Raw genomic sequence first — 19,514 nt, 5'->3', positions numbered from 1 at the left:
AGGAAGCACAGTAAACCATGCAACTCCACACAGTGAGACACTAATGTGGCGATTTCAGGGGGTTTATTGTTTCAGGTCGATGACAGGTTACATTTCATGATCGTCGGGATGGTAAAGCTCACTCATCAGCCGGTAGATGTAGGACGGGGCGTTCCCGCCGATGTTGGAGATAAATAGCGTAATTAGTTCTGGAGGCACATAATCAAAGACTGGAGCGTGCACATTCACTTTAGAGAGAATCTCACCTGCAGAGATGGGAACAGAGGCAGAGACAGTTAGAGAAACGGGAGTCTGGGTTTGGCTGGGGTGAGTGGGGAGGAGTGAGCAGAAGTACCTTCTGTGAATGGCAGAACCTCCTGTGGAGACACAAACTTGTGGAACGTGTTCTCTTCGTCGGGGAACTGCAACAAGGAATATATCAATCAAACATCAGCACAGACACCACTATCACAATGAGAGAGGAGAGTTGATAGGGCAAGGGAGTGAAGTGAAGAGAGACTGAGCGAGGCAAAGATATAAAGTGTCCAGGAACAGAGATGGAGGGAGCAGAGAAAAGAGACACTGAAGCTACCGGTGACGTTGTATGTTCCTACCTGTGGGGAGAGTTTGAACATGGGGGCGCAGACAATAACAGGGGTAGAGTGGTGTCTGGCTGCTAGAGCCAGGGTGTGTGCCCCATTCACTGCTCGCAACCCCCCGTTAGCTAGGATCGTCTTTGTTCCAATAATCACCTGGAGAAAGAGGATATCAGTGCCAGAAATTCACCCCCTCATACAAACCGCCAATCACTCCCCCCCCCCCCATACAGACAACCCCCCCCCCATACAGACAACACCCCTCTACAGTCAAACCCCCACATGCAGGCAACCCCCCACACCCCCCATGCTGACACCACCTCCATACAGATACCCCCCCATACAGACATCCCCATTCAGTGCCCCCCCCATGCTCTACATTCCCCCAAAACAGACATCCCTATTAAACATCAACTTGCATCTATATCGTGTGGGGTAGCGTGTGTGGTAGCGTCTCAGAGCACTTATTCACTCACTCCCATATACACAACTGACACACAGACTCATTCCTAAACCTACACCCCACACTCTGATAAATTCATACACCCCCATACATACACCTTACACCCACTTCATACCTGCACACACTCACCCACCCCTTTCTCACCTTATTAACACGTGACATGACAGCAAAGATGGCAGCATCAGTGATGACACTGGTTTCAATGCCAGCCTTGGAGAGAGTGACAGCCATCTCGTGCCCCTATAGAGACATCAAGAAAGTGCAACACAGAGTTAAGGTAACGGCACACGCAACACTAGGCAGGAGAATTCAAAGGATCCAAGCATTGTCAGTGTAGTGACTGCATTTGTAGGCAAACAAAGCAACCAATTTACACACATCAAATGTCCTAGAAAAAGTCACAGAATATAACTTACACTTATACAATTTGTATATAAGTCTTAAGTATTGGAGTGGAGCTACGGGAGCAGAGTCCTGTAGTTCAGTGGTTAGGGAACTCACCTCACAAGTGAGAGGATCCAGGTTCAATTACCAGACAGAGCGAAACCTTAGGCAAGGTTCCTTGCTCCACATAACCCTGTTTACCTAGCAGTAAGTAGGAACTCATTTGTTAAGTCAATTGGTGGATCACTTTCAGGGGTAATAATCTCTTCTAAAAAATAATAATAATTTGGTCACTCAATCCACAACTGTTTGGGGACACTGCTGTGCAGCTCTGCTGTGAATTGCAGTGTCCCCAAACACTGCTGTTCACTTTACAGTATATTCTGTGGTTTGATTCATCTCAACAACATGATAAGGAGCTATATCTAAATCAAGGATTATTATTATTATATACAGCCTGTCATGCCAGGCAGATAATAATAATAATAATAATAATAATCCTTGCATTTGATATAGCGCTTTTCACGTCGGGAGGACGTCCCAAAGCGCTTCACAGAACACACTGTAAAGTGAATTGACTGTATATTTGTGGGCGAACGCGGCAGCCAATTGCGCACAGCAATGTCCCACAAACAGTCGTAGATTGAAAATGACCAATTTAATTATTGTTTTTGGAGGGATTATTATTAGGCTCTGTGTGGAGTAAGGAAACTTGCCCAAGGTTTCGCCCTCTGCCTGGAATTGAACTCAGGTCTCTCACTTGCAAAGCGAGTGCTCTAACCACTGAGCTACAGGACTCCACGCCAGATGTACCAAAGCGCATTCATAATGTTGGCCACCTGAGCTGGGGAGCAGAAAGATTAACCAAACCTCAGTAAAGGGCATTTTTAGTGCCTTGAAAGCGGGGAGGGAGGGAGCCATAAAGTGAATAACCAACATAGCTGGTGTATTGTTGGGCAGGATTCTGGGAGACACTCCCATTCCAGCATCTTAGACAGCATCTAAGTTTGAGATGTCATGTGATGGTGTCACCTTTGCCAATGCACAGCTCCCCAGCACTGGACACCAGACTCAAAAGTATCCAACACCACAACTTTCTGACCCAGAAGCTACCAAGTTGACATGTACAGGATAACACTGGGAAAGCCAAGTGCCTGAATGCGGGTCCAGGTCACAGCTTACAATCCCCACATTAGGACGACTCCTGATACCCACCTGACAGAACGGTGCACATTCAGCGACGATGACATGAAACTTGCGTTTCCGTGCTGCATCTTTCAGAAATGCCTCGACTGTGCAGGACCTTCCCAACGTCATGATCACCTCGTTTGAGTGGATGTGCTCAAGGGCCTGCATCGCAATGTTATCCGTTGTCCCCTCTGAAAAACAGGAAACAACAGAATGCTGGGGGAGTGGAGCTCTGCCATCATCCAACAGCATCAACCACACCGACCGACCAACCCACCCACCCACACACAATAGTGCCTTTCATGAGGGATGAGCATCACAGATAAAGAGCAGGAAAAGGAAGCATTATTGATGGATGGTTAACAAAGGCATGGTCAGTGGACAAAAACACAGAAAAAGAGTAAGTGAGACAAAGAGAAGGGAACTGCAGAGAATTAATGGATCATGGACAAAGGCGGTCTGGATAAAACTCAGCTTTGGGAGAATCGAGCTCTGAGGTGACCAAAGCATAAAGGAGATTTGACAGAAAAAAGGTGAGGTAAAGGGTTGAGTGGCCAATATTCCTGACGTAAACAACATAACTGAGCAAGGGGACTCATCGTAGGTGTGAGAGAGGTATGTTTTAAAGTAGGATTTAAAGACAGAGATGGGACATTGATAGATGAGAGGAAGTTCCAGAGGTGAGCGATGTACTTATTCACTTGTTCACCAATGGAGGACACGCAGCAAGCCCTGATTATCCGAGTGGAAGGAGCGAACAGAGGAGGTACAAGAAGATCAAAGAGATGGGGGAGGAGGGGGGAGGGGCTTGGGGTGTAAAGTGTTTTTTATTCGCGGGTGAGGACCTTGAAATTGATCTGTTGGGAGACAGTGGAAGCTGACGAAGACCGGGAGGATGGGCATGCAGGTTGGTTCAAGTGGCAACTGAATGAGCTATAGCTCAATGGAACTGGGGAGGATTGTATTAGAGAAGTCAAGTCAGGAGGCAACAAAGATGTGATCGAGGATTTGAGGGAATTTTGTGAGATGTGGATATCGAGACAAGCAATATGTCAAAAGACAGTGATGTACATGACATGGGGGTCAACAGAACACTGAAGGGAAGCAGATACGATTGCCCACTAATTGATTTAGTAACATGGAGCTGGACAGTATAAACGTTTGGCGCTTGGTTTCCACTCACGTACCAAGTTCAGTTAGAAGTTCGTTAATGGCTTCAATGACGTTGGTTTTGAGTGGTGGAAAGTTCATACTAAAATCCTCACTCAGTCCTCCTGATGTCAGCAGCCGGTGCAGTGACTCCTGCTGGTCGCTCTCCTCACTGCGGCCTCGCAGCCTGTGCACAAACAAATAGTAACAGTGAATAGTTATGTGGGCTGTTCAGTACTAGTCCAGAGCAGGTGCAGCGGCAGAAACACAAGACCATAGAGCTCTTTACACAGTCTCAATCCTCATAGACTGTAGGCCTCACTTATAACTAACTCACTAACTCTGTACAACAGGATTCACACACACAAATAACTCACAAACACACACACTGACTCATCCAGGATCGTGAACTTCTAATCATTTGGATCTCTGCAACACATTTTTGTGGGGTGTAGGGGCAGAATGCAGCGACAGGTTAGCTACAAAGACCATATCACTCCACACTCCCAGGTCAGGGTTAGAGACACAGTAACGCTCCCTCTACACTGTGTGTCCACACTCCCAGGTCAGGGTTAGAGACACAGTAACGCTCCTCTACACTGTGCGTCCACACTCCCAGGTCAGGGTTAGAGACACAGTAACGCTCCTCTACACTGTGTGTCCACACTCCCAGGTCAGGGTTAGAGACACAGTAAAGCTCCTCTACACGGTGTGTCCACACTCCCAGGTCAGGGTTAGAGACACAGTAACGCTCCTCTACACTGTGCGTCCACACTCCCAGGTCAGGGTTAGAGACACAGTAACGCTCCTCTACACTGTGCGTCCACACTCCCAGGTCAGGGTTAGAGACACAGTAACGCTCCTCTACACTGTGCGTCCACACTCCCAGGTCAGGGCTGTCTAACCGGTTGTATTCCTCTCGGATAATCTTCATCACGCGTCGGACCATGTTTCCCACCGTGGTCTCCGAGGGCTGAGCAGCCGCCATCCTCCCACCCTCTTTCCGGATCAGCTCCAGTAATTCACCTAAAGCACAAGAAATTGAGGTCATCACCGAGGTCAGCGTCCCCCACACCAGGGTCAGCGCCCTCTTCCCCCCCCATGGTCAGCACCCCCTCCCCCCACCCCCTCCCCCCAGGGTCAGCGCCCCCTCCCCCCACCCTCTCCCCCCATGGTCAGCGCCCCTCCCCCACCCCCTCCCCCCAGGGTCAGCGCCCCCTCCCCCCCCACTTCTCCCCCCCAGGGTCAGCGCCCCCTCCCCCCACCCTCTCCCCCCCATGGTCAGCGCCCCCTCCCCCCACCCCCTCCCCCCAGGGTCAGCGCCCCCTCCCCCCCCACTTCTCCCCCCCAGGGTCAGCGCCCCCTCCCCCCACCCTCTCCCCCCATGGTCAGCGCCCCCTCCCCCCACCCCCTCCCCCCAGGGTCAGCGCCCCCTCCCCCCCCACTTCTCCCCCCCAGGGTCAGTGCCCCCTCCCCCACCCCCTCCCCCCCAGGGTCAGCGCACCTCCCCCCACCCCCTCCCCCAGGGTCAGTGCCCCCTCCCCCCACCCCCTCCCCCCCAGGGTCAGCGCACCTCCCCCCACCCCCTCCCCCCAGGGTCAGTGCCCCTCCCCCCACCCCCTCCCCCCAGGGTCAGCGCCCCCTCCCCCCACCCCCTCCCCCCAGGGTCAGCGCCCCCTCCCCCCACCCCCAGGGTCAGCGCCCCCTCCCCCCACCCCCAGGGTGAGTGCCCCCCCACCCCCCGCCGCCAGGCCGCGCAGCCTCGGCCTCTCCGCCGCTGGCGGTCGGGATGGTACCTGCGTTACTCCATCTGCTCTGAGAGACGATCTTGCGGAGAAGCCCCGCGCTGCTGTTGGCCACCTCCGCGGAGCCGCGCAGTTGCCCGCGTTTCAGACCCAACACAAACGCCTCGATTCGCTCCGACACATCGGACTCCTTATCCGCGGACGGCATCGCGCCCCAAAACAGACCGGTAACACCACCGTCCCCACCGGAAACACTGGAGCGCCATGTTGGTGAGGGGGCGCCATGTTAGTGAAGGAGCGCCATGTTGGTGAGGGGGCGCCATGTTAGTGAGGGGGCGCCATGTTGGTGGGGGGGCGCCATGTTAGTGAGGGGGCGCCTTGTTAGTGAGGGGGCGCCATGTTGGTGAGGGGGCGCCATGTTAGTGAAGGAGCGCCATGTTAGTGAGGGGGCGCCATGTTGGTGAGGGAAGAGTTTCCGTGTGCAGAGTGGGCAGTTATTTGCACGAAGACCAGTCGGTAAAGTCAGACCAGATCAGGACTGACTGGGTGATGGAGATGGGTTTAGTTTGTATATTCCCCGCCGCTATGGGAATGAAAGTCATCGAGGCCCTCCTCCCTGAGCTCTATTCTCACTCTCTTCCTTTCTGCCGTTGATGGCCCATCACCAGAGCCCATACAAACTCTCCTCCAAATCACTTGTCTTTCTGCCTTTCCGTTGACGTTAGAAACATTTTAAACATCATTGCTGTCACTGTGTGACAAGCTTTCCCGCTGCTCGGCCACCCTACCGGCATTGGCATTGGCTGCCGGGTCAACAGGAGAGGATTCCCTGTTGCCAGTGACAGGTCGGCCCTTCCCTGTCCTGACGGCCTGTGCTGTGCTGCCATCAGCAGTGAGTGTCCTGGACTACTGCGGACCCTCAAGGCTCAGGAGACGGACAAGAGATTACCAGAGAGGAGTGGTTCGACTTAACATTCTGACCCCAAATACGTCACCTTGGAGCCAGTTCAGTTCCAAGGAGCCTCTGCCTACCTCCCTGCCCAGGAATAAAGAGCAAAGTGTTTTTGATCTCTTGCTTTGCGTCCACCCTTCATTGACCATTTGCTTTGAGAAGGTTCTTTCTGTGAAAGGATCTGTATAAATCTAAGTTGATGACACACAGAATTTAAAAAATGTAAGGAAACTGAACACTACTTCTTAGTTAACATTTTATTATTGGTTACAAAACACAAAGTAGCTACAAAACCACTTTTCGAAAAGTCTTATACAGATGTCCATCACAGTTTTGACTCAATAAACTGAGAAATACAAGCAATACATGTCAGATAGTTCCAGTGTGTACAGGCTGTGGCTCAGGTGTGAGGCTGTGGTATGGGTGTGTACAGACTGGTATCAGATGCCTCCAGTTATTTGTTCTGTTTGATGAAAGCACTGCAGACAACAGGCACTGAGAGTGGCATTTCAACAACAACAACAATAACAAAATTACATTTGTAATTCACGTCGGGAGGACATCCCAAGGTGCTGCACAGGCAGAGTTTCAGATCCAAGCTGGGGGTTGGGATCGGGGAGGGTGGATCACAGGTGGGAAAGCAGGGAGATCGAAAGCATGGTCAAAGGGGGGAGTCTTGAGATGGATCTTGAAGGAGGCGAGGGGGCAAGGTGGAGGGACTGCGGGATGGAGTTCCAGAGGATGGGGGCAGAGTGTCGGAAGGCCCGCCCGCCAATAGTGGGGTGAGCGAGGCAGGGGACATGAAGCCGGCTGGAGCCCACTGAGCGGAGGGATGGAGCAGAACGGTAGGGGGTTAGGACGTCTCAGAGGTAGGGGGGAGCAGGACCATGGAGGGCTTTGAAGGACCAGGATCTTGAATTGTATCCTCTATGTGATGGGAAGCCAGTGGAGTCGGGTGAGGATGGGGGTGATAGGGTCACGGAGCCTGGTGCGGGAGAGGATGCGGGCTGCAGAATTCTGGATGATCTGCAGCCTATGGTGGGAGCAATTGGGAGGCCGACGAGCAAGGAGTTTGCAAGTCAGACCTCGATGTAATGAAAGCATATATTTCAGTTCTAAGGCTGCGGTGGCACTGGGCTTATCAGCAGTTTATACAAAAGTTGGATCCAGTTGGATGATTTCTAGTTAAACATGAGCTGATTAATGAGCTTTATAAAAAGCAGCAAGCTTCACAATAATATTGGGACATGGTGATCAGCTGCCCGGAGAAGGAATCAAAAACTGCCTTGATATGAATGGCAATGGCAATAAAACATATTTACCAGGCAACCCAACAGCCCCTTTGAGTGACAAATCTTTGCTTCCTCACTGGCCCTGAAGAATAAACACACTACTCATTGCAGCAGTACTGAAGGACCAGGATGACAATTCGATTCTCCATCTGTGTTGGTTTCAGTGAGGGCAGCAGTCAGGGCCCCTGGATTAAAGAGGGGAGGGGGGAAAATCAGGTAGTGTTCCCTCTTCCTAAAGTGCTCCTGTGTAGATGTTTGAAAACAGGATTGGGGCTCATCCTCCATGGTTAAATAACTTAAGTTGAAGGAAGCTCATTTGAAGAATGGCCAAAGTACTGGAGACATGTGTTGCCTGTGGGAGTATCTCAGAAAGAGTTAAACAAGTTGCTGTGGTTGTATTTTAAAATTTTGAACCAGATAGTGAAAGGCATACACTATTCTAATTTTGTGTAGTTGCCCGGGAGCAACGCATGGGATATTAGGAGAAGTCTTGGGCCGTTTACCTTCAAAGGGATATTCAGGTGTTTGGAGAAGAACAATAAAGTTGATTCTGGAACTTGGACTTTAACTTTTGGGTAGAGGATCACAGAACTGCACTTGTTCTCATTACGACAAATATAGAAGAGAACATGATCCAGATCTTAGAAATGTTGAGTTGTAAAAATGATGCTGCCCATGAAAAAGCTGTTTTAATGAAGATGGTGAGAGCAGAATGAGAGACACAGGTTTAACCTTCAGAATCCTACAGCAACACTACAGCTAACAAAATCAGTTGATGTTCCATTAACTTCTTAAAAGCAACACAGGGAGACTGGCTAGGAATGGTACTGGAGGATGTGTGTGTGGAGTATTGGTGACTGGATTTTAGTATAGAGAAATCTAGAGTGATGCATGGAGGAAAAAAATGATCATATGTTTAAAAAAAATGAGTAATGGAAATCTTAAATTTATCAAATAGAATCAAAATGATTACAGCATAAGTGGATACCATTCAGCCATCATGTCTGTACTGGTGCTTGCTTCACCAATGGAGCTCTCTACTCAAATCCCATTTCCCTACTGTTTCCCCAGTACTGTACTGGTGCTTGCTCCCCATTGGAACTCTCTAATCCCATTTTCCTGCTCTTTCTCCATCGTGTTGATGGTGGTTCTTGTCTTGCCACCCAATTGGAGCTGCCTACTTTAATCTCATTCTCCTATTCTTTCCCCATCATAGCTGTACTGGTGTACTCAGCCTTATGCAAATCTTCGCATCTCTGATCTTCAATAACCCCACTATTATGCTCGACCCCTCCATTGCTGCGTGTCTCCCACCCCCTCACGTCTTCATCAGCCAAGCATTCAGATTCTGTACCCCTAACCTCCAGGACTCCCTCTCCCCATCAGTCTAGTTCCCTCTCCATTACTTTAAATCCTGTCTAAAATCCTACCTTAACGGCAACTATGGTCAACTCCTCCACCATCCTACGCTCCCCCATGCTTGCCATCCCATCCTGTCTTTGTAAAGCACTCTGAGGTGTTATCCTATCTGAAGGACTCACTCCGCTATTGGAATTTCATTCCCTGCTCTTTTGTGTCTGTACTGGTTGACGAGAGATTTTTTAAATGATTTGTGTTTTTATTGTCAATAGGTATAAATTATTTCCACCGGTCAAAAGATCAGACTAGAGGGCGTCATTTTAAGATATTAGCAAAGGAGGAAGATTCTGAGGAATGTTTTTCACACCGAGGGTTGTTAGGATGTGGAATGCCCTTACGTGGGCGATGGTCGAGGATCCATGTCAGCTTTCAAGAAGGAACAAGATAGATATCTAAACAGCAGTAAATTGTAGGGATATGGTGGGGAGGAGGCAGGTAAATGGGACTGAATGGATTTTCTCTCAAAGAGTAGCACAGACACAATGGCCTTCTTATGTGTTGTACATTTCTGTGGTGCTAACTGTAGCTCTGATCTAAATCCTATTCCCCTACTCTTTCTCCGAACCCTTTGATTTTAGAATTTATCCAATTCGCCATTGGTTACAATAGTCATTTGTGGTAAAGCATTTCACAATTAACAATTTTCTGTGAAAACATTTCTTCTGGCATCGCGAGTATGACAAGCGCTCGCTGTCCCAGGCCAGGCCCAGGCTATCTGCACCCTCCAGCTGTACACACAGCTCCCCACGTCAGCTGCCTTTACCTTTCTCCGTGCTGGGGGGCGTGAGCTCCTGCACCACGGTGGGCACAGGGAGGAAGAGGCCGAGGAGCCAGTGGCTGCCGAACACGTCATGCAGGTTGGCACCCCAGGGTGTGCGGCGCACCACAAGACCTTTCCTCACTTGATACCAGGTGTGCCCCCGAGCGACCAACAACAGCTGCTGGCAGCAGAACCCGGTGCAGGTCAATCCGATCCCTAACCAGATATAGAGCATCAGGACCAGGAAGAGCTGGAAGGAGGGGATGGTGCCAAAGAAGAAGTAGACGAAGGAGAGAGGAAGGAGAGTGAGGAAGGTGAGCGGGTTGTGGAAGGAGAGCTGGTATTCGACACTCAGGTAAGCCACACCCAGCACCAGGGAGTACAGGCAGACCAGCGAGGTGTACAGCCCGAACATCAGGAAGTAGCGCATGTTCCTGTCGCCGATGCAGTTGGCGGTGAAGAAGCAGTGGTGATCCCGCCGCAGTATGAGCTTACTGCAGAGTTTACAGAAGTGGCTGCCAGGCTGTCTCTCCCCTCCTTCAGGGCAGCCCCGGATACTGCTCTGCAAACACTCAGAAGGGAACCACAGGATCAGGAAGTAGTTTCCCAGCACATTGGCAGATATGTAGAGGAAGAAACAGATGTGAGCGGCGCGGGAGCAGAGCACCTGAGAGGCAGGAGCTTCAAACAGGGTGGGAATGAAGAGGGAAAGCTGCAGCACCATGGTGGTACCAGAGACACCCAGGAAATAGGAGGGAGCGACAGCATTCAGGATCCTCAGTCTCAGCATCTTCAGTCAGTCAGTCAGTCAGGCCGCCTGCAACAAGCAAATGCCAATCATCAGAGCACATTGCAGCTAAAGCCTTCAGTCTGGATCATGGACCCCAGGGTGGGGCACGTCCCCAGCTCTGTGTCTAGCCTGGATCCACCGCAGGATATGGAGGTAGCTCTGTATCTCAGTGCATCTTTCATAGAATCATACAACAACAACAAAATGACATATGTAAAGCGCCTTTCATGTCGGGAGGACGTCCCAAGGCGCTGGACAGACAAGGTTACAGACCTGAGCTGGGGGTCGGGGAGGGTGTAGGGCAGGTGGAGAAGCAGGGAGATCGAAAGCACGGTTGAAGAGGAGGGTCTTAAGATTAGCCTTGAAGGGCAAAGGAGGGGGTGAGGCAGAGGGACTGCAGGATGGAGTTCCAAATGGCGGGGGCAGAGTGGCAGAAGGCCTGCCCGCCAATAGTAGGGTGAGTGAGGCGGAGACTTGAAGCAGGCCGGAGCCCGCTGTGGAGGGAGCGAGCAAGATGGTAGGGGGTTAGGAGATCGGAGAGGTAGGGGGAGCAAGACCACGGAGGGCTTTGAAAGTGAGGACCAGGATCTTGAACTGTATCCTCTGTGTGATGGGAAGCCAGTGGAGTCGGGCAAGGATGGGGGTGATAGGGTCACGGAGCCTGGTGCAGGAGAGGACAAGGGCTGCAGAGTTCTGGATGATCTGCAGCCTGCGGAGGGAGAGTTGGGGAGGCCGATAAGCAATGAGCTTGCATAGTCAAGCCTCGATGGAATTGAAAGCATGTATGAGGGTTTTGACGGCCTGCGGTGTGAGACAATGGCGGAGCCGGGCAAATACAGCACAGAAGGAGGCCATTTGGCCTTTTTTGAAAAGCCGGCTTTTTGAAAAGAGCTTCCAAATCAATCCCACCCCCCACTCTCTCCCCATAGTCCTGCAAACTTGTTTTCCCCAATAATTATCTACTCTCTTAAAAGTTGTTATGGAATCATATTCCACCAGCCTTTCAGGCAATGCCCAACAACTCACTGCATGAAAACATTTCTCCTCACCTCCCCTGTTATTTTTAACAACTATTTTAACTCGGCGTCCTCGGGTTACTGACCCACCCATCAGTGGGAATAGTTTCTCCTTCTTCACTCTATCGAATCTGCTCCAAATTCTGAAAACTCTATTAAAAAAAAACAATAATAAATTGGTCATTTTCAATCCATGACTGTTTGTGGGACACTGCTGTGCGCAATTGGCTGCCACGTTCGCTCACAAATATACAGTCAATACACTTTACAGTATATTCTGTGAAGCGCTTTGGGACATCTAGAAGACGTGAAAAGCGCTATATAAAATGCAAGGATTATTATTATTATTATTAAATCTCCTCTTAACCTTCTCTGTTCCAAGGAGAATAATCCGAGCTTCTCGAGCCTCTCCTGATAACTGAAGTCCCTCATTCCTGGTACCATTCTGGTCAATCTCCTTTGCACCCTCTCCAATGCCTTGACATCCTTCCTAAGGTGTGGGGCCCAGAACTGAACACAGTCTCTAACTGAGGCGTAACCAGTGGTTTATATAAAGGTTCATCATAACTTCCTGACTGTTGTATTCTATGCCCCTATTTATAAAGCCGTGTATCCCGGATGCTTTTTTAACAGCTGTATCTACCTGTCCGGCCACCTTCAAAGATTTACTATATGAACCCCCAGGTCTCTCTGTTCCTTCACCCCCTTTAAGATTGTACCATCAGCTTATATTGCCTCTCATTCTTCCTCCCAAAATTCATCACTTCTGTGGAGTCCTGTAGCTCAGTGGTTAGAGCACTCGCTTTGCAAGTGAGAGACCTGAGTTCAATTCCAGGCAGAGGGCGAAACCTTGGGCAAGTTTCCTTACTCCACACGCCTAATAATAATCCCTCCAAAAAAAAAAAAACAATAATTAAATTGGTCATTTTCAATCTACGACTGTTTGTGGGACATTGCTGTGCGCAATTGGCTGCCGCGTTCGCCCACAAATATACAGTCAATTCACTTTACAGTGTGTTCTGTGAAGCGCTTTGGGACGTCCTCCCGACGTGAAAAGCGCTATATCAAATGCAAGGATTATTATTATTATTATATATTACTTCACATTTCTCCACATTAAACATCATCTGCCACGTGTCGGTCCATTTTCTCAATCTCTCTATGTCGTCTTGCAGTCTGCTGCTATCCTCCTCATGTTTACTACTTTCCTCGCTTAGTATCATCTCCAAACCTGGAAATTGTCCTCCCTGTACCCAAGTCCAGGTCATTTATATAGATTAAGTGGTCCCAATACTGATCCCTGTGGGACACCACTGCACACTTCCCTCCAGTCAGAAAAAAAACCGTTCACCACCACTCTCTGCTTTCTGTCTCCCAGAGAGTTCTGTATCCATGCTTTGGCTAAATTTAATCTCCCATTATTATGACCTGTTAATAATAATAATAATCCTTGCATTTGATACAGCGCCTTATCACGTGTTTGAGATTTCTCAAAGCGCTTCACAGAATATACTGCAAAGTGAATTAATTTTGAGAGTGAAACGTGGCAGCCAATTGCACACAATAGTGTCCCACAAATAGTCGTGGATTGAGTGACCCAATTATTATTTTTTAAGAGATTATTATCCCCAGAAAAGCGATCCGCTAATCGACTAACAACCAGGTTCCTACTTACTGCTAAGTAAACAGAGCATGTGGAGTAAGAAAACTTGCCCAATGTTTCGCCCTGCCTGGAAATCGAACCCAGGTCCTCTAGCATGCGAGGCGAGTGCTCTAACCACTGACCAACTCAACAATTCACTTCTCACATTGCACTTCTCATATCCCTCAATCCATTTCTTTACCAAATATCTAATTCCCTCTGAGAAGTTGTTGACATAGTCTGCAGCTCTGGTTAGTCTATTCCACACCCTTAGGGCGAAACCTTGGGCAAGTTTCCTTACTCCGCACGACTAATAATAATCCCTCCAAAATAAAACAATAATAAATTGGTCATTTTCAATCCACGACTGTTAGTGGGACATTGCTGTGCGCAATTGGCTGCCGCGTTCGCCCACAAATATACAGTCAATTCACTTTGCAGTGTGTTCTGTGAAGCGCTTTGAGATGTCAAGAAGACGTGAAAAGTGCTATATCAAATGAAAGGATTATTATTATTTATTATTATTAGTAAGTAATTACAAGTAATTACAAATAATTACATTTGAACTATCTGTTCACCTTCCCTCTTCTGAGTTCGACTCTGCTCCCTGGCTATAGAGTCAGTGACTGCATTAAACATATTAGGGTTATCTATATGATCTTGAATATTTAAGTAACAATACTCGCCTTAATCTCTTCTCCAGAAACCAACATTCCCAGTGTTTCCTCAGAGCTCAGATACCTAGTTGCATTGCTGTTCTGTTAAACCCTTCTCATTTCAGGCACTGATAGCATTGATCTGGATGGATTCATACTTCATCTCACAGACAATGCTAAACCTCAGAGTCCAGTTCACTCCCCAAGCCTTATACTGAGCTTCACGTTTCCTCCCCATCCTCAGGCAGCCAAGACCAAATTCACAACATTATCATGTCCAGCTTCTCCCTCCATAGGTTGGCAACATTCAGAATGAGGCAGTCTGTGTCTTGTGCTGCATCAAACTCTGTGAGCCTCTGACCCCCCGCCCCCCGTTTCCCAGTAGATCAAAACCAACATTCTCGTCCTCACATTGCAGTCCCCCCATGGTTTCTCCCTCTCTCCCTCTGCTGTTACCCCACCTGCTCCCACCATTCAGTAAACACAGCTGCTTCATTTCCTTCAGAAAACCTGTTCCATCACCAGCAGCGAGCTTTCAGCTGTTCCCAGTTGACTCTGTGAGACTTTGAGATGTCCTCCCAATGTGAAAGGCGATGATTAAATACTAAATTGTTGCTTATTGCGGATAGTAATAACAATCCTTGCATTTAATATAGCGCCTTATCACGTCTTCGAGACGTCTCAAGGCGCTTCACAGAATATATTGTAAGGTGAATTGAGTGTATATTTGTGGGTGAAACACGGCAGCCAATTGATTGGCACTATCAGGTAAACATGGATCAGTTGCACCAAACCTCTCCTGAAAACAAAGTTTTTATTCCCACTATTTTTTGTTCCTCTGTCTCATCACTCTGTGTTTGTCCAAACTGAGCGGTGGGTCACTTCTCAGCCCAATTCCCTCATCTATTCAGATTTGCTCAGTCATTCACCGTTATTTTGCTACTCCCCAGTGTGGTATTACCAACCAATGTGGGAGGCACTAACACATCATAAATAGACAATATAATACACAGCCTCTCTCTCGCACTCTCTCTCTCTCTCTCTGGACAATATTTGTCTATTTATGATTTGGAAATCAAACAAAGAATATCTCTCAATTTCTCCCCCTCTCTCCCCCCTTAGTTTCACGGGGTCTGTCTGCCCCCCAATAGCTTCTCCCCCCCCACCCCCCACCGCCTGTCACACAACCCTCTGCTTTACCCCATCAACATTAGCCTTAAACCGCAACCTCCCGGTGTGTGGCGGACCCCCGCACAGCGGCCATCTTCATGGCTCAACAACAACAACAACAACAGCCGCCGCCGCCGCCGCCGCGCCCCTTACGGATTGGGGTCTCCGTCCCGGGGTTTGGGGTCTCCGCGTTGATGTTCTTTGTGAAATCCGCTCCATCACTGCGCGTTAACCTCCGCCTCTCCCTCTCTCTCTGATCATCAGAGGAACCAAAGGACTAAACACTGTGTCTGAAACAGCAAAGCCCTTCAGCCCCAACGATCAGCTTTACCCTCAAACCATGTTCTCGCGTCAGTTCTCGGTATATTTGTGCTGTGTTACTCTCTGTTGTGTGTGCAGCTCCATGTCAGTCAGTCGGTCTGTCTATCAGTCTGTCTGTCTGTCTGTCTGTCTATCTATCTGTCGGTCGGTCGGTCTGTCTATCAGTCAGTCAGTCAGTCAGTCTGTCAGTCAGTCTGTCTGTCTGTCAGTCTGTCTATGGCTGACCTTCGCGCACACACATCAGGAGGTTTGTGAGATGGAGGCGCTCGGCTGTCAGTGTGAGATCCCCGGACCGGACTGTCACAGTGACGGTGTGGCCTCCTGTACCGGGTCCAGAGGCTCTGCTTTTAACTGCAGCCCAGACCCGCCTCCCCGCCTCCCGACTCCCCGGCCCCGCTGTCACAGCCTGTGGGGGGGGAGGGGAGGGGGCTCCACAGCCCGAACCACAGAGCGGACCACCTACGGGAGATGCGGAGCTTTCAATACGACCCTCGGCATCAGGTACCCGATACACTGAGAGGCACTCAGTGCGAGAGACCAACACACAGTGAGTGACACACACACACACACCTATACACACAGAGACACACACACAGAGACACACACACACAGACACACACACACACACATACCTATACACACACACACACACAGAGACACACACACAGAGACACACACACACAGACACACACACACACATACCTATACACACACACACACACACAGAGACACACACACATACCTATACACACACACACACACAGACACACACACACATACCTATACACACAGACAGACACACACACATAGACACACACAGACACACACACACACACAGGCATAGATATACACACACACATAGAGAGAGACCCATCCACACACTGAGGGACACAGACACAGATTGTGCCTCCAATCACGACGCCATACAGTAGAAATGTATAAAGAGCTTAACTCGGTGTCTGGATCACAGACTGCGGCTCCGCTCCTCTCCGCCGCCTCCGCTCCTCGTGTCTGAGCCGCAGTCCGGGGGGGGGGGGGGGGGGGGAGATCTCACACAGACAGACAGACAGACAGACTGCTGCCGCCTCCACTGACAGCCCCTGTCACTGCCTTCAAGTGGGATTGGATAGAAACTTGTAGACTAATGGGAAAGGCTTTAGAGAGAGAGAGAGAGAGAGCAGGGAATGGGTTGGAGTACAGAGCTCAGTGGGGGAGCAGCCGCAGCACTATGGAGAAGGATTAAAGTCTCATCTCCACCTGTGCAGTACATCCCCGAGTTGGCACCAACACAAACTGACTGCCCTGTGTTACAATTACTGTCATATTACGCTCACACCAATGAGACAAGAAGGTACAGGGTCACCTCGAGGCTGAACTGGCTCCTAAGTGACATGGTTTATATCACTTCCCCACATCTAAGCCCTGACCCGCTCTGCCTTCCCTCACCTCCGTAACATCGCCTGACTCCGCCACTACCTCACCCCTCAGGCCGCTGAAACTCTTGTTCATGCCTTCATCACCTCCAGGCTCGACTATGCAAACGCCCTCTTGTCGGCCTTCCCAAATCCTCACTCCACAGACTGTAGATAATCCAGAACTCTGCAGCCCGTGTCCTCTCCCGCACCAAACTCCATGACTCCATCTCCCCTACTCTCGCCCGACTCCATTGGCTCCCTATCCTTCAGAGGATCCATTCAAGATCCTGGTCCTCACCTACAAAGCCCTCCATGGTCTCGCCCCACCCTACCTCTGCGACCTCCTAACCCCCTACCAATCCGCCCACTCCCTCCGCTCAGCTGGCTCCGGCTGCTCCACGTCCCCCAACCCACCCACCCCACTATTGGCAGGAGAGCCTTCAGCCACTCTGCCCCCAACCTCTGGAATTCCATCCCCCATCACTCCGCCTTGCCCCCTCCTTAGCCTCCTTCAAGTCCTTCCTCTTCGACCATGCCATCAGCCACCCCCCTCACCCTCCCCTCCTTTCTCCCTCCCTGACCCCAGCTCGGGTCTGAAATGCTATGCAATGTCCAGTGCCTTGGGATGTCCTCCCGACGTGAAAGGCGCTATACAAATGCAATGTCATTGTTTTTATAATGGAATGTCAGAATTGAGCCCAGCCTCTGTGGCAGTCTCTGTAGTTCAGTTTCTGAGCCAGGTGGGTCCATAGTATTCCAGGGCACTCACTGCTGATGACAGCACAGCCCAGCCTGGCACATCAGTAGGACTTGGAAGAGCAGAGCAGTCACTGGGAGGAGGGAATCCTCCCACTCAACTCCTGTTAATCCTGCAAGTCAAAGCCCTCACGGGTAGAGTGGTTCTACCTGGACATGAAGCGGGAAAGCTTGCCAGACAGCGATATCAATGCCAAGTTATGTGGGTTTAGCCGTTAGGTTCCATCAGTTTCCCTAACATACACTCTGGGGTCCCCAAGCTTTGGCTCTTGCCAACCTGTGCCAATATTCGCAGGAGTTTGGTAAACAGGATGCATTCCTCCAGGTATACATTATATTCCAATCCAGGAATTTCTTTGCACAGGTGGGAAGAATGGAGCTCTCAGTTTGGTTGGGATACTCAGCTTGAAGATGGGTTCTGCGTGTGTTAGCTGACCAAACAGAATACAATGGGGATCTCAGGAACAATTATACCTTGTCCTGAATATGTGAGAATATTACTGCGACTCTCTGCTATGTAGTGGGGCTGACAATCAGTGATGCAGGAGATGAGGGGCGAGCTGTGGTGTCACAATCAGGCAGATTGTGAGTGGCTAATGTGCAGTGTCTGTTCACGGAGCCAGAGCTCCTCTGAGTGTCATTAGGTGAATGGAGCTATTAGAACAATCTACAGTTATGTAGCAACTTTCCCATCAAGACGACATCTCTAATCACTTCAGACAGCTGACTGGGAGCTGAGCTGGTGGGAGGAAGGTGACCGGTAGGAAAGGTAGTTCTTTAGACAGGCTTTAAAGGAGGGGAGGCTGAGGGCGAGGGCAGGGCGGAGGAACTCCCAGATGCAGTTCCAGAGAAAGGGAATTGGTGGAAAGTTTGCCATGATGGGGATTGGCTGGGGTGGAAGACATGGAGCAGGCCCATGTTAGTTGGGTAGCGGATGCAGCAGGGTTGCCGGTGTTCATAGAGGTCGGTGGGGAAACGCCACAGAGGGTTTTGAATAACAACTTGGATTTATACAGCAGCCCTTCATGTGGGGTAGCAAAATTGATAGCTGCGTTTGTCCACAAAATTCACATCCCTTTTATTGTCACTTAGAGGAGGAGGTGGACACTGATGCCTTACAGCAGTGGATCCAACCTTCTGGCTGCCGGGTTCCCTATTTGAGAAATGTCCGCGAGCAGCATAATCAATATTTTTTGTTTCCCCTCCAGAAACATAACATTTACACAGCTCCTTTATCACGTTGGAAGGACGTCTCAAAGTGCCCCAGGAGGGAGGGAGGGAGTCCCCGCGGGTGGGAGGGAGGGAGTCCCGGTGGTTGGGAGGGAAGGAGGGAGGGAGCCCCGGGTGAGTGGTAGGGAGGCAGTCCCGGCGGGAGGGAGGGCGCCCCGGATGGGCAGCTCATTATCTGGCAAAGCAGCCACTCACCAGGGGAGACTGCTCTGATGGCCCCGCGCTGCCTGCCTCGCTATGTTGGCAGCGGCAGGAGAACCACTTGCCTTCCCCTCAGCTTCAGTATGGACCCAACAACATTCTCCCTGTGAGCAGCAGTGAATATGTGGATATCAGAATGGCTGGTGCCATCCACACACCCACTGGTGCTCACAGGGAGAATTGAGTGTTACTAGCTCCCCCCCCCACACTCCCCCAGTGAAGCTCTCTCTTCTAATCTCATTTATTGTAATATAGTATTATTATATAAGGCAATGGAAAGAATAGGCGAAAAATCATTTGATAAGATACTCTGAATTCATTCCATAGGTGCTTTATATCCAGTGATTAGAGGAACCAGTCTCAAATGAATTAGATGTAACCAGGACTGTG

At 49.9% G+C, this 19,514-nt stretch overlaps 2 protein-coding genes across 3 annotated transcripts; both read right to left on the bottom strand.

Annotated features, from left to right (window-relative positions):
* Positions 1 to 47: 47 nt before the first annotated feature.
* On the bottom strand, positions 48 to 5,724 carry eif2b2 (eukaryotic translation initiation factor 2B, subunit 2 beta). Its single transcript, NM_001292848.1, is given in 8 exon segments — positions 48 to 245; positions 335 to 401; positions 594 to 731; positions 1,183 to 1,278; positions 2,638 to 2,801; positions 3,798 to 3,946; positions 4,665 to 4,785; positions 5,556 to 5,724. Coding segments are annotated over 8 exon segments (1,050 nt in total). The 5' UTR covers positions 5,713 to 5,724; the 3' UTR covers positions 48 to 87.
* Positions 5,725 to 7,445: 1,721 nt separating this feature from the next.
* Positions 7,446 to 16,535, bottom strand: zdhhc22 (zinc finger DHHC-type palmitoyltransferase 22). Of its 2 annotated transcripts, none has more exons than XM_007910542.1 (2): positions 16,475 to 16,535; positions 7,446 to 10,744 (listed from the first exon to the last, which is right to left on the bottom strand). In XM_007910542.1, the coding sequence occupies exon 2, from the start codon at positions 10,715 to 10,717 to the stop codon at positions 9,917 to 9,919; it is 801 nt and encodes a 266-aa protein (XP_007908733.1). In that variant the 5' UTR covers positions 10,718 to 10,744; positions 16,475 to 16,535; the 3' UTR covers positions 7,446 to 9,916. The 2 variants fall into 2 exon arrangements, 1 of the variants encoding a protein (XP_007908733.1); XR_489111.1 differs by lacking the exon at positions 7,446 to 10,744 and adding an exon at positions 11,804 to 11,885.
* Positions 16,536 to 19,514: the final 2,979 nt, after the last annotated feature.

The sequence above is a fragment of the Callorhinchus milii genome, unplaced genomic scaffold (genome assembly GCF_018977255.1).
Source record: "Callorhinchus milii isolate IMCB2004 unplaced genomic scaffold, IMCB_Cmil_1.0 Scaffold54, whole genome shotgun sequence".
In the NCBI taxonomy this organism is placed as follows: Eukaryota; Metazoa; Chordata; class Chondrichthyes; order Chimaeriformes; family Callorhinchidae; genus Callorhinchus; species Callorhinchus milii.
Note: the sequence above shows the minus strand (reverse complement) of the source record. Positions and strands in the feature narration are given on the sequence as shown.

What these genes read in the sequence shown, in the direction of transcription:
- zdhhc22 (XM_007910542.1), bottom strand. Translation starts at nt 10,717, where the DNA reads ATGCTGAGACTGAGGATCCTGAATGCTGTCGCTCCCTCCTATTTCCTG.